This window comes from Colletotrichum siamense, assembly GCF_013390195.1.
Source record: "Colletotrichum siamense strain Cg363 chromosome Unknown KSG_Cg363_contig02, whole genome shotgun sequence".
In the NCBI taxonomy this organism is placed as follows: domain Eukaryota; kingdom Fungi; phylum Ascomycota; class Sordariomycetes; order Glomerellales; family Glomerellaceae; genus Colletotrichum; species Colletotrichum siamense.
This window is the reverse complement of record NW_023501015.1, coordinates 4,446,934-4,461,761: the sequence shown is the minus strand read 5'-3', so window position 1 is coordinate 4,461,761 and position 14,828 is coordinate 4,446,934. Positions and strand designations below refer to the sequence as shown.

The 14,828-nt window shown below is 53.2% G+C and overlaps 4 protein-coding genes across 4 annotated transcripts; all 4 read left to right on the top strand.

Moving 5' to 3' along the window:
- Positions 1-395: 395 nt before the first annotated feature.
- Positions 396-3,228, top strand: RTP1 (RNA polymerase II assembly factor RTP1; the record flags this gene model as incomplete). Its single annotated transcript, XM_036634991.1, has 3 exons — positions 396-538; positions 599-1,011; positions 1,058-3,228. The coding sequence occupies 3 exons, from the start codon at positions 396-398 to the stop codon at positions 3,226-3,228; spliced, it is 2,727 nt and encodes a 908-aa protein (XP_036500281.1).
- A 342-nt stretch (positions 3,229-3,570) lies between these two features.
- CGCS363_v003141 (uncharacterized protein) lies at positions 3,571-5,601 on the top strand (the record flags this gene model as incomplete). The annotated part of the gene is made up of 1 exon (XM_036634990.1): positions 3,571-5,601. The coding sequence occupies one exon, from the start codon at positions 3,571-3,573 to the stop codon at positions 5,599-5,601; it is 2,031 nt and encodes a 676-aa protein (XP_036500284.1).
- A 1,318-nt stretch (positions 5,602-6,919) lies between these two features.
- thrc (Threonine synthase) lies at positions 6,920-8,796 on the top strand (the record flags this gene model as incomplete). Its single annotated transcript, XM_036634989.1, has 4 exons — positions 6,920-7,024; positions 7,122-7,494; positions 7,564-7,769; positions 7,822-8,796. The coding sequence occupies 4 exons, from the start codon at positions 6,920-6,922 to the stop codon at positions 8,794-8,796; spliced, it is 1,659 nt and encodes a 552-aa protein (XP_036500283.1).
- A 2,317-nt stretch (positions 8,797-11,113) lies between these two features.
- On the top strand, positions 11,114-11,908 carry CGCS363_v003139 (uncharacterized protein; the record flags this gene model as incomplete). Its single annotated transcript, XM_036634988.1, has 1 exon — positions 11,114-11,908. The coding sequence occupies one exon, from the start codon at positions 11,114-11,116 to the stop codon at positions 11,906-11,908; it is 795 nt and encodes a 264-aa protein (XP_036499111.1).
- Between the last annotated feature and the right edge of the window lie 2,920 nt (positions 11,909-14,828).

The window sequence follows — 14,828 nt, the reverse complement described above, 5'->3', positions numbered from 1 at the left end:
GAGCCCGTAGATCGATCGGGTAGGGCGCGTCCAGCTGGTCTCCAGGTCGCGATTCGAGTTGAGCCCCGGCGAAGTTGAGTATCCGGCATTGGCTCCTGCAAGTGGTGCGTAGCGAAAGCGTGTTGGTGGAAAAGTTGAACTTGGAGGAAAACTTCGAATAAAACGAAGGGCAACATGAGCTAGAGAAAACAATCAACGCGAAAGGGAAGGAGACGCGTCTGAGACCTGGCAACCACTTCCCGCGTGGGTGAGCGCGCCTGCACGTGATGCGACCCACACAGTGAGAACTGCCGGGCCGTTGCCAACTTCGCACTCATCGTCTCTTCTAGCACCGACGTCAGTGAATTATTACTAAGACGGCATCTTGAAGTCTCTCATATCAAGAATCAGCCGCCATGGAATCAGACACCCCTGAGAAGGACCCAAAATCCAAGCTCGCCGACGGCATTCTTGACACCGGAAAACGGGCGTTTGACCCTTCCGCCGATGCCGCTTCGAAAGAAGCCGCCCAAAGAGAGTTCCAGGAGCTCATCGATGGGTAGGTAAATTCGGCTTGGCCAAGCGTCTTAGAAGCATCGCATTCTGACAAAGGGTCTAGGAACGGCGCTTGGAACCTTTTGCCGGTGTTGAATGCTCTCATTAAGCCTAACATTGCGCCGTCATGGCTCCGCCCCGAGCTGATGAAGATCTTGACGCTGATCCCGTTGCGACCGGACGGCGTGCGAGGAACCATGGAATTCGTCTTTTCTGTGCATCCCAGCAGTACACTCAAAGCCTCAGAGGCTGCGGCTCCTCAGAAACGGGGCGCCAACATCACGCAAGAAGCCATGGCCGTTGTGACTCGCATCATTACATCGCCCCCCACTATTGTGTCTCCAGAAGATTGGTTCTCGGCAGTTGCACCTCAGCTCATCGTTTTGTTGGACGGCAAAGAAGGTCCGGAACTGACAACAGCTGCGGCTCAGATTATTATGTTTGGCGTGTTAGGAAGGAAACAATTTGGAGCACCCGGTGAGTCCTGTGGGTTGGCGTTTCATGCATGCACTGACGTTTGCAGGGTCTCCTGGTTGGAACGCCTTTGTCGAGCCGCTGTTGCGCAATCTGAATCCATCTCGAAAAGGTAGCACTGTGATTAAGAAAGACGACTCTGACATTGTCGACCTCAAGATCAAGCAAGAGGACAAGGACGTAGTCGATTTGAGTGGAAGGGCGGCTCTCGTCACTGCGGACGACTTGTTTGTCACTTTCAAGCGCCTATCGTGCCTAATCAACTCAACGCCATATCCCGCACAAACAAGACGGATGCTTGATCCTGTTCTGCTCCAACTATGGGCGGTCTCCTGCTGGGGCGACACCAGCCCGAAAACGGAAGAACGGTATTCGAAGCCAGCACGTTCGCTGCTTCACACCTTTTTGAAACTGGGTGCTTCTATCACCAAGCTTCATCTTATCATTGAAAACCTCGTTTACCGTGGAGAAACGGCCGAAGGCAGCATCAAATGGCAATATCAGGCCACATCCGATGGAGACCTGCAAATCATTGCGACTCCACTCGGTCAAGGCTCGCAACTTCCAGAACTCAACTGGGGAGAGATCCAAAAGCGATCGTCTGCTCTCGTCAGACTCATGACGGCGAGCTGCACTCCAGAAGAGATATCCTTATTCTTCTTGGAGTTGTTGAGCCGGTGGTTCCAGTCGACCACGGTTGCAAAGAAGGCAGAGGTCTTGTTCAAGTCCGAGGAGGGAGAGAGTAGTGAAGAGATCAAGAAGCTTCTGGAGATCACAGTATTGCAGAAGATGCTGGAACAAGCCCCAGACAAGCTCATCAGCCGCGTGACGCAAGTGCTCGAGCTTGTGTGCCAGATCCTGGATCCGGCCAGCCTTCAAGATCATCCCGACGACATAATCGCTGTTGCTCTGAGTTTGCTGAATCTAGTCATCACCGCACCAGGCTTTAAGAAGTCGATTCTCAAACCTGAAGCTTCCGAGACGCTGGAAAAGGCTCTCGATCAACTGGGCAACGCAGGACGACCGGATGTTTCCCCTACCGCAAAGAACCTAGCTCTCCTACTTCAGTATCGCGACGCCATCGATCCAGATGAGGAAGACGCGTTCGTGCCCAACGACAAGCAGATTGAAGAGAGGAAAACGTACAAGCTTGCTTTAGAGTACATAACCCAGGCAGATAACCCGCCTCCAGTACGTTCCGAAGGCCTCAACCTCCTCTCAGGTTTAGTGGCTTCGAACAGCTCGATTCTCGACATTCAGTCAACACTCGTACTTCTCTCGTCACTGCTGCAAGATAGCGAGGACTTCATAAACCTACGAGTCATCAAGCTCTTTACGCAATTGGCAAACAAACACCCGAAGGTAGCCACACAGGAGATCCTAGAGCACTACCTGGACGCCAAGGAGACGTCAACAACCGATATTCGTTTACGCTTTGGAGAGGCGCTACTCCAAGTGATTGAGCGCCTCGGTGAAACGTTCACTGGAGATGTTGCAAAGAGGGTCTCTCAGACGCTTCTGTCAATCGCTGGAAGAAGGGGCCATCGACCGAAAACGGAAGCGAAACAAGCTCGCGAGAAGCGCCTGCAAGACATGAAGAAGAAACAGGCCGAGGACGCCTGGGGAGGCGACGTGCCAGATCTTGGAGACGAGATGAATGAAGATGAACAGGCAAAGAACGAGATCTTGACTCAGATCGTCGAGGGCTGGGAAAGCAAAAGAGGCAGCGAAGATGTCCGTATGCGGACTTCCGCTCTATCAATCTTTTCCTCTGCAATCGAAGTAAACATCACTGGTGTTGGGTCCGATTTGGTGTCTATCGCAGTTGATCTCTGCATCAGTGTTCTCACCCTTGAACGGGAAATGGAGAAGGGAATCCTTCGAAGAGCAGCTATCCTCCTGATCCTAGGATTCGTCAGAGCCCTGGACGATGCAAAGCAAACAGGCAGGAGACTTGGTTTCGGCTTGACGGATCAAAGCCGGGAGGATATTATGAGGACGCTAAAGTACATTGCCGTCACAGACAACGACGGACTGGTTCAGCAACACGCTCGCGATGTAATTGAGAGCATGGATAACTGGCAACTTTCCACACTCCTTCCGGCAGAGAGCTCCGTTGCGGAACCAGGCATCGGTCGCCTGGCAGGCCTGGCAATTGACCAGGACCGGTCGCTCCCTTCTGTCAACACAAAACGGCCCAGGATAGAAGAGATTGAGTGAACATGGAATTTTCACTGAGTCGAAATCTTTTCCTTTGAGACCGTGAAAAATCATCGGCAGGGCGGGAACAATACGTGTGATCGATGTTCCGATCTGGTTCAGATGAGGTACGGCCCGGACCGGCCCGCCACAAAGTGATCAGGGGGGGATGGGCGAACACCGCTTAAGTGCATAAAGCGCCACGTGATCGCGCGAGGCGCGCATTCCAATGTCGCGTTTCCGAATAGAAAACAATTAAGCAAGTACCTCGGCGTACAGCCATTGTACCCCTCGCAATTCGCCTCACACTAGACACGCGCCTCGACCTCCTCCACCGCGGACTCCCTTTGCCACTGCGCGACAATGGCTCCTGCCCGGGTCATCGCAGACTCGGACGACTCAGACGATGACTTCGACCTGGAAGACGGTCCAGCGAAGCCTCCAACACCCAAGAAATCCAGCGAAGGACGTTCCTCCGATTCGGTAAGCGCTGCGACAGGCTCAACCGACCCTCAAGTCTTCCAAGAGATATACAACGACCAGCGAGCTACAGCTACGGACGACATCTTGTCGCATCACGATCACTTCTCGGTACCCCACGGCGCGGTCTGTAGCTCCGCATCTGATGGCATAAAGGCTGCGACGAAGAAGGACGACACCAACACCTCGTCATTGACTTCAATCACCGACCCGACTATGGGATCGAACCGGACAAAGAAAGCAAAGAGACCGGAGATCGTGGACCTTACGCAGGTCACGACCCCTGGGAGGAGTGCCAATGACACGCCGAAGGACATGTGGGACGTGCCTAGCAGCCCGGCCGAACAGCCAACAGCACCGATTGCTACCTTGGCCAAAAACAAAACGCCTACAAGCAACAAGAGGAAGCGAGTGAACAATGTCGAGTTTACCTCTCCATTAGCTATCGAGATGCCCTCCCAAGGGTCCACACAGCCGTTTGACGTCACTCCGGTAGGGAGAGCCAACTTTTCTCTACCTCAGGCAGCCAAGAAACAGAGAATCGATGCACCGGTGTCATCGGCGGCGACTGACGATATTGACATGGTGGTCCCCCTCGACGATGGTTCTGTACTGGTCAATAGCCCGATCTCGGGACAAAAGCAGGTCTCTCTGTATATCGAACCCCGAGCTCTGACGGCTAGCCAACAGCTGCAATACGAGTATCATTCAGTCGATCCGTCGCCGGATGACCAGAGACCACCGCCTTCCCGCCATTTCACAACCTTGCAAGCTGCAGCACGCTCTAGTGGAGCTACTACTATTGCATACTCTACGCCCAGTCAAACACGAGTCCGGGGAATGCTCCAAGAGTCATTCGTAGATGATACGAACTCTCGAACGGCGTTTGAAGCCGTGCAGGAAATACGAGAAGTCATTGACCCCGAAGCGACAATCGAGATCCAATCATCACCGGACATCATATCTGCAGCGCCTGTACGCAAGAAGCGCAGTCAGCACCGTGATGAATCTCCGCAGGCTGCAGCGTTGCATGTTGCAGACGATTGGAACTCGGACGATACTGGGTTTCCTCGTGAGATGTACAAACCTCGACCAAGCCGACGAAGGGGTAGCGACGCTAGTCGGCAGAGCGATAACGGGAATGCCACATTCACAACAGTCCCCGAGGCTGACATGGGACCAGCTGCACAACTTATCGAAGAGGTTGCTCCACCAGCCAGCCCTCCCAAACCCAAGAAGAGAGGGCGCCCTAGGAAATCCGATGCAGCAGCAGCCCCTGAGCCTGCCGAGACCCAAGCACCGTCACCCGGAGTCGCACCCGCAGTTCTGAGCGAGGTCGCCGAGAGCCCAGTTGCAGCGGAACCAACGTCAGCGGCTACACAGCAAACCAAGAAGAAAAGAGGCCGGCCAAGGAAGTCAGACAAGGTTGTCGCGGCGCACGTGCAGCAGGAACCCGTGGATCAGCCCGCAGCCGTTGAACCCGCTGACGAGGCCAAGAATATTTCTGTTCCAGTGGATTTGGAGCCTGCGGGTGATAACCAATTGGAGAAGACCAGCAGGTCAACCAAGCCCAAGAAGAGTGATAAGAAGCGATCTACAGAGGAGGTGACCGGAAAAGGGCCAGCGAGTGAGACTACAAGTGAGGCGGGCGAAGCGCGGGCTCTGCAGCCTACAACGGCCAACTCGGGGCTGAAGCCCGGTTCCGATGGTTCGGGTCCGCAAAGCGCGGCAACAGAGGGGGAGGCGGCAGTTGTCACTCCGCAGAAGAACGAGGTCAAAAAAGAGGTGGCGGGCAAAGTCGATGGCAAGCAGGGGTTCCCAACGCCAGCATCGCAGGCTGGGAAGCCTCTCTATCGGGTGGGGCTCAGCAAGAAGTCGAAGATTGCACCACTACTTAAAATTGTGCGCAAGTGAAACAATTCGATGGGAATTGGCGCGGGGCTGACGGCGGAGGGGTCGATGTTGACCATATTTCTTTTTCGAGATACCCGGGGCATTGTGGGAAGCAGGCGTTTAAGGCACGGCACAGTGAGAGTGGGCTGGACAGACAGCATGAGGCATACGATTGATGAGGCTCGGCGGTATTAATGATGCCGATAGGATGCTATAGCAAGCCTATTATGGATATTCGATATGCGATGGAAACTTGCAACAGTTTCAGTCACTCCTCCTGGTTGAATCGAGACATCAATGCTCATCACGGTTACCCAAACCCAAGAACAGGCCAAACTGCCAGTGACGACTCACTTGACAGGTCCTTCGATTAGCCAGCCACAGCTACCAGCCTCGCCGTCAGCGGCACAAACAGAGTGTCAGCACCCGAGCTGTCAGAGCTCAATTGACTCGATCTGATGGAGGGGGATGGAGGGGTAATCGGTTGGAGGGGCAATAAGAGGCGCATATTGCATGTTGCATGCTGCTGGCTGCAGCTCAGGAGGTGGACACGACACAAGGAACTTCAGGCGCACGGGTGCATCAGCTCCTGTGCGACGCTGGAAAGAGCTTGCTGCCCATGATCCGACCAATCACAGAGCCAGAATTGGACATTCCGGCGCCGAAAACCAGGATTCTTGGCATCCCGACATGGCCCAGAGACACTCGTCGGAGTGGAAAGTGGACATTTGGGGGAGGGATGACAACCCCGCGGCCAGTACTTTTTTTTTTATTTTTATTTTCTTCCCTGGTGGTCTTCCTCAGCGCAGCGCAAGTGCCATCCAATGTCCCATGCCATGTCCTGTCCACCCGTCCGACGCTGTTGTCACCCCGCCGCCGCCTGCCTCCCGATTGACGGCTAGTGCGGGGCAAAATTTGCGGTTACTCACTCCTGAGTTACTAAAGTTGCGCAAGACCAGGACTGGGACTGTAGGCACGGGACATTGGTGGGGAGGGGAGGACCTAATTACAGACTGAAAGACGCTGGACAGGACAGTCGCTGTGGACGACGACGGGAGGGGTCCCGGGAGGGAAGAGGAGAGGAGAGGGGCTCTTTTTCTGTTGGCTCGACTCGCATCGAGTCGAGCCACCACCGAATTTCGGCCACTTGACGTGCTTGGTGTGACTCGACTTTTTTTCTTGCCTCTTCCGTCCATCGCTCCATCCCGCCCTTCTCAGCCCGAGATCTTGCATTCGCAGAGACGAGGTCTCGTTACTTTTCCCCTTCCATTTCCCGCTCCCTTTCAATTGGGCTTCGTCCTCTTTTCTGCCCATTCCCTCCTCACCGCATAGAGGCATCATGGCCACCAACGGTACCACCACCAACGGCCAGACCGGCACCGGCGCCGACACCACCCACACCCAGTCGCAGCGCTACCTGAGCACCCGCGGCGAGGACAGCGGTGTATGTTATGTCCCCTTCTCTTGAACCAATTGCTTCTGCAAGCCATTGCGCGCAACTCCTGAAGCCACTGCCTGCACAGCGCTGATCGCATCTCCAGTTCTCCTTCGAGGAGGTCGTTCTCAAGGGTCTCGCCAGCGATGGCGGTCTCTTCATCCCCGAGCACATCCCCCAGGTAGCCAACTGGCAGGACTGGAAGGACCTCTCCTTTCCCGACCTCGCCCACAAGATCCTCTCTCTCTACATCTCCGCCTCCGAGATCCCTTCCGAAGACCTCAAGGGCATCATCGACCGAAGCTATGCCACCTTCCGCCACGCCGACACCACACCGCTCCGCCACCTGAACGACAACCTCTACCTCCTCGAGCTCTTCCACGGCCCGACCTTTGCCTTCAAGGACGTTGCGCTGCAGTTCCTCGGCAACCTGTTTGAATACTTCCTCGTGCGCAAGAACGAGGGCAAGACTGGAAAGGGTATGCTCGCTGGAGCCCGCGCTGGGTAAACTGCGCCTGTTGGACAAGCCAGACTAACACGTTGCGCAGATAGACATCACTTGACTGTTGTTGGCGCTACGAGTGGTGACACAGGATCCGCCGCCATCTACGGCCTGCGCGGCAAGAAGGATGTCTCTGTCTTCATCCTGCACCCCAAGGGTCGCGTGAGCCCCATCCAGGAGGCCCAGATGACGACTGTCCTGGACGAGAACGTCCACAACCTTGCCGTCACCGGTACCTTCGACGACTGTCAAGTAAGTAGCCCGTCACCCGATTGTGCGCCTTCACCAACACAAATCGTTGCAGGACATCGTCAAGGCCCTGTTCGCCGATTCCGACATCAACTCGACGCACAACCTCGGTGCCGTCAACTCCATCAACTGGGCCCGTATCCTCGCCCAGATCGTCTACTACTTCCACTCCTACTTCTCCCTCGCCAAGACCTCCGAATCCTTCAAGCTTGGTGACAAGGTCCGCTTCGTCGTGCCCACGGGCAACTTCGGCGACATCCTCGCCGGCTACTTCGCCTTCCGCATGGGCTTGCCCGTCGACAAGCTCGTCATTGCGACCAACGAGAACGATATCCTCCACAGGTTCTGGACGACCGGCAAGTACGAGAAGCAGCCCGCGCCTCCCGCCGAGGCCACCGGCGGCCTGGCCACCGATGGTGCCAAGGCGCATGAGGACGGCGTCAAGGAGACCCTCAGCCCTGCCATGGACATTCTGGTCTCCAGCAACTTTGAGCGTCTGCTCTGGTTCCTCGCCTACGAGTTCGCCACCACCGCCGGCATGGACGACGAGTGGAACAAGAGACAAGCCTCCCAGGAGGTCGCCTCCTGGCTCAAGGACCTTAAGACCAAGGGCGGCTTCGGCCCTGTCTACAAGGATGTGCTCACTTCGGCCCGCCGTGACTTCGAGAGCGAGCGCGTTAGCGATCCCCAGACCGTCGAGACCATTAAGGACTTCTACAACAAGATCGACTACGTTCTCGACCCCCACTCTGCCATTGGTGTTGCCGCTTCCCTGCGATCTATTGAGCGCGCCGCCGAGTTGCCGCACATCTCCCTTTCCACCGCCCACCCTGCCAAGTTCGCCGGCGCCGTCGACATGGCGCTCAAGGAGGAGCAGGGATTCAACTTCAAGGAGAAGGTCCTCCCCACGGAGTTTGTCGGCCTGGAGGAGAGGGAGAGGAGGGTCACAGAGTGCGTCAACGACTGGCAGAAGGTCAGGGAGATTGTCAGGGCGCAGGTCGACGAGGAGCTGAAGGCTCTCCACAGCTAAGCGGGGTGACTGAGGGCTGAGAAACATACAAAGCATAAGCATACAAGCTGTGTCGCGGTTCACTTTCGACCACGGCAGCAAGAAATACCAACGAGAGGCATACGTTTTCTGGAGAGCGCTTGATGGCGGAGGTTTTTCTTTTCAGTCACCAGTGATCGGCATCTTGATAGTGCGCTACGCATCGTCAGACTGTACGTTTTTGATTTCATTCTGATATCTACACCCCCTATAGAAAACACTTGTGGTTCGTCTGGGGGGCGATTGGGCGGTTTGGAGAGGGGCGCAACTTGCATTGCATGAAGCCGTTTTGGCTGCGGTCGAAGACCTCCCGCATTTCGGGTGTGGTTTACAAAAACGTAAAAACGCAAAATAGGAGGGGGATCACGCGTGAATAGCGGAAACCATGATGATAAACGATATTTCGAGTTTCTGAGCCTTGATCTGCTGGGTGATGGTGACGGGAGGAGTGATGTCGTGTGATTTGTGTACTTGGATGAGTGACACACTGCGATATCCTGCCCATCATCGTCGATGCCTTCCACCATTCCTCCCTCTCCTCGGCCATGTACTTGTTCATCATCGCAATTCGTCCTCATCACTGCTCACGATGTCGAGGGTACAAGCTCTCGCGCAGACGTCGATGATGCAGACGACGCTGGAGGCCGACCGGATGTCTCGCGCTTGGAGCATGCCTCCCGGGCGCTGGCTGGCTGGGCATGTCGGTGAGAAGCTTGTCTTCCCCTGGGAGGACCACCGCGGAATGATTGTTGGCAAGGTCTTCCCATTGCAAAGTTTAGGCGGTGAAGTTTGATAGGTACCGTTTGGTGATTTGTATGGGTGCAATAGCATGTGACTGAGAGGGCGAGATGAGTATAAAAAGCCTGTGATGTTTCCATCGGACTTCCAGATTCTTGTCATAAGCAACTCAACCTCAGAACAACAGACAACGGACATCAGATTTCAACTCACACACTTCAACAAACCTCAATCTCCCAACATTTCAGACAACATGCCCAACCAGATGAGCAAGAGCGATGCTTCTCGCATCCAGTCGACCCAGGTATGTGATTTGGATTGTTCATATTGAAAGTGACTATCTCTGACAAGCTGTTATAGGCTCAGGGGGGAAAGGACATGAGCTCCGGCGGCTTCGCTGCGCGGGCACAGGGTGCTGGAGACAGAAACGCCAACGCTGGCCAGCAGGGTCAGGGTGGTCAAGGAGGACAGGCCCAGGGAGGACAGCAGGGCCAGCACAAGTAGACGGACGGATGGTGGAGAGGCTGAGAGAGAGAGGGAAGTGTTTGGGGGCAGATGTTATATTCACGTCACTCGTTTGTTTGCCGCGTTGGATGGTTTGTGTGGCAGAGACAGGCATCTACTTCTCTGCTCAGTCACATACCCTATCGATGAGAGCGCGTACATTGGTGTAGCAAAATGGCTTCGAGATTTGTGAGATGAGATGACGGTGTCCTATCTTATATCAATATATACCTTGTTCATCGTCAACTGAAACAGTCTATCAAAGGACAGATGCGATGTTGTGTGAATCTGTATATCTTGACCGCCGTGTTCTCTACTTTCGTCCTCATCCAACATGGATTTATATTTGTCGCACATGAGATAGATGTAGGTGTAAATACAGAGAACTTGCGTGGATCGTCTGGACATATAAGATACATAAATCAGATTATTCATTCGTTTAAATTCAAGTGTAACTATTGAAAACTTACGCAGAGCTTTCAACTGACGCGGGGGATAAGAATTTAAGATAGAACCTGCCCTCGATGACTCTCATTGTTGGTAATCGCGGTGCCTTCACACTGGAAGTCACACTTCACCAGACGAAACTGTTCATTCCTTCCATTTGAACCTAAACTCAAGGTGCACCTTCCACCCGCACAGTCAGTGCCTTCCTTAACGAGGTTGCCAACTTCTCACTTTCCATCCAATTTCTCACCTTCGACCCACCCTCTTTCTCACTTCCAACCCCATCCACGCAGCTATTCTCACGGGGTATTTAAACCTCCTCATCGAACGGCTTGTCGATAAAGTTTTCTTTCTCACATCCGCCTGCTCTCTTTCACTGCTTCTTCCACTACTGTGAAAACCACTACTGGGTGGGCCCGAAACTTTCTCAACACATCTACCTGCTCTCACCATCCGCACCGTTCGTTCCGAACCATACGACGAACAATCATATCCACGACACCTATCTCGACGTCGCAACGCAACATCCGACAAGGGAACCGACCGGAAACATACACAGACAAAGCGAGGCGGCCAAGGTCTTGAAGACGACGATACCAATATCGTCACGATGGAGCGCAACCAGTCGGCATTAGACCAGATGGCAAAGGCGGCTGAGCAGCTGAAGGCAGCGCTTTCCGGCGCCCCCCAACAGCAGAAGCGGAAGCGATGCGACGAGATCGGGCCTCACGACTTGCCCTCTACGAAGATTCAGAAGAGATCAGGACCCTACTCGGAAGCGACCCGAGGCAAGTCTGAGACGGACGCCACTGAAGAGTCAGATGTGGACACAAACATCAACGCATCGTCTGACCAACGACTCAACCTCAGTATCATAGCCGATAACATCATCGCTCAGAGTCGTGGCATTGCAAGGACAGGACCAAAGGCGGAAGACAGCACCAGGGAAACCCAAACCCTTTACCACGAGATCCTCTGTATGATAGAAGAGCTGGGCCCGGATCTGGACATCGCACTCCAACTTGCTGCAATGAATCCTTCAGCAAAAGAAAGGAAGGACATCATGGCGCCCTTCATGGAGAACCTGCAAAAGGAGCCTTGTCTGCGTCGTTTCGTCGTACGCCACGTCATTGATGAGGAGAAACGGTCAACGCTGGAGACTCGGGCGACGGAAGTCAACATGATGATTGCGATTCACAAAGCAACCGGACGCATTCCACTGGAGCGTAACGACATTCTAGGCAAGTCAGAAAGACAGAAGTGGAAGACAGCCGCCTGGCGTGCGACAGCAACTGCTCTTGGTTCCTTGGACGAATATTTGATGCGTCTTTCCAGGCTCTATACACACTTCTACGCCGTCGAAAAGGAACATAGAGCGATGAGACGCACCCAACAGATGAAGTAGCTCTTGTGAGCCGTCACAAGTCACAATTGCATCATTCCCGGAACCCGTCTTTTTCGGTTGCGTTGTTACCTGCAGGGAATTTGGCGATATGGTTTGGACGGCATTTGGGGCGATTTAAGGGGATACGGAAGGGATTTGCGCGGGAGTTTTCTGGAACATGCGGCAGTGGTCAGTCTGCGCCGCCTTAATTTTCAAGACAAGACGTTGTTTGCATAGACAGCAAAAAGAAGTTGCATCAAACATTTCAGTTTTCATTTCATTGTGAGCACTGAAGCAGTTGCGTCAAGTTGTCGCATAGAGACGAAAGCACTTTACTTATAAATGTACCTGTTCGTCGTCGCATACACGGTCCGTCAGACGAAAATCATACTGATGGGAGAGCGAGTTTCAGCGTAGCTTATCATGAGCGATGGAAGTCACGGAGGTACTCTTGCAAGGTGTCCCATCTCTACCAAGGCCATGTCGAAATAGGAGCGTGTAAATACAGGTGAAGACTCCACCAGCCATGACGACAGACTACCCTGGTGATGATCGGGTGTTTTCAGATTCCCGATACAATCCTTGCATGTCTAATGGGCGCTAGGGGGGAGGTTCTTCATGGTATGTTATCTTGGCCGTGACATGGGTCATACAGAGAGGATGAGAGAGTATCTCTTTGAAGAGGATGATGAGCATACTAAAGTTGAATTCGCGGCTGCAGACAGAGGTACTGTCTGCTGATGAGGAAGGGCTGGGGTATATATTCCCGTAGTCTCGCCAAAGAGTCCATCAGCGGACAAGGCAAAGCCAATGCTGTCCACGAGATAAGCCTTACATGCTTGTACGTCGAGGTCGGAAGCAGTGGTCGGCTCAAATAAACGACCCTCTGTTGAAGAAATGGTCACCCGTAGTGAAATTTTGAAGCATAGATCCCTGACAGCTCGTTTTTGACGTTCCGTTGACGGTGTTTTCTGTCATTTGCTTGGGGGTATTCTGGATGGAATTATGACCTCGTTCGCCCCCCGCGATTGGACTGCCCCCAGCGGGAGCCAGAAGGCGAACATCATTATGAGATGTTAGTTTTCTACCAGACAAACATACCACGCAATCGTTGAATCAATCAATCGCTGCTCAAGACCATTGCTTGAGGGACGAAGTACGCGTTAAATAGCTCGAACAGTGCCTCTGAGGGTTCCCAGAGATTCTGTGCAAAGATTCAGCTGTGCACAGTGGCTTTTCGTCCTGTTTCGGTGCCCCTGAAAGTCTTCTTTCGTCGTTTATTAGACTGTTATCCGCAAATTGCTTCTCATGCTCTTGATCCAGGATGGCGTCTGGAGGCAGAGGCATCTAATAGAGGGCATAGGTGACTTGAAAGTCAACATGAATCAATACAGGCATATGCCATGAGTAGAGACAGATACACAGCCGAATGAGCAAGAAACCTGGACGCTCACGGACGTAGCCGCTAGGACAAGACGTCGAACCACTCAAAAGTTTCGCTTCGGTTGGGGACTAACCGTTAAATCAAAGGCGAAAGCCAGTCCAGATGGGAAATGGCGCGACACAGATGCTGGGAGCGTTGAATTTTGCTGATCTCATTCCTTATAACTATTTCCAAGATTATCCACCGAGACAACAAATGAGCACCAGACGTGACCTGTCCCTCGGTCAGAAATCGCCCTGAACAATGAGAAGGCTAATGAAATATGACCCAGCCTGCCAGAGGTAAAGAAAGAGGACTTGCCGCGTACCGTCGCGCCAACCTCTCCTTGATTACTATTTAAATGAGGTTCTCAAGCCAGAAAACGACGATTTACCAACAATGAAAGTACCTGTCGCGGGTTCAACTCGTCCACAAACACTCATTACCGAGCTGTCTCAGGATCAGATGTCCCGGCTGATATGGAACCTGTAACTTGAATGCATGCTCACGTCCCCGGGGGCTTGTTCGTCGTCTTCTGACGCGTATTGTTCACAATACACCGACGGGGGCCAATCTCCAGAGCTGGTCGAGTGCCCCCTTTTCATCTCATCTCATTATGTAGCGTCATTCTATTCAGATATAGAGAGCACTTGGACAAATTCCTTCATTAGGAAGGGGAACCATACAATACGCCTACCCGTCACATGTCAGGCTCAATACAGCAACACAATCACAAAGGGCATCGGCTTCAATAGTTCTCTGGTCCAGACATGCATCATCACTTGCATGCACTAAGCCACAAAGGTGCGCTCGTGGGATGATAGATTGAACAAATCTCTTCGAACACGTCAGCGTCCGGCGGTTTTCTTATGATGGAACGCTTGAATACTACAGAGACAGCAAACAGCACTTTACCAACCTCGACGCCCCGAAGCATGTTAGATTGGCAGAGACTTCATCGGGTTCTTGTTTGATACATACTTGATCAAGGATTGCTGCGTACATCATAACACCAGCAAAATTTCTGCTTTTCTAGAAAGTCTCAACAAGGGAATGACAAAGCGTTTTATACGGCGGGCTCTGGCGCCCATGTATGAGCATATCTTTCTGTCGTATACCGTCGCTTCGGCCATTCGCCTTATAAAAGACATTGTACCAGAAAGACTGAGACTCGACAGAGCAAACAAAATAATATGTTTGACCACAGTGCGCGAAGGAAAGGTGGCCTGATAAGCTCCAGGATGGTGTTCAATGCGCTGGCTCACCAGCATCGCTAAATTTTGTCCAGACCTCACAATGATTGTCTCCGTGGTGCCTCTAGCCATTCACGTCAAAGTATGCCTATGAATATTCAAATCCTCGCTGTGGCTGGTCGACAGTCATCATGGTCTCGAGGGGCGTTAAAAACTGGCAAGGGCTTGCAAACTGGACGGCCGAAACAGCGCGTGTGATGGCTTTACCCAAGCTCTCCAATACACGGACTGAGAGGAAACCATGCTGAAATTCAGATTCGAAGAC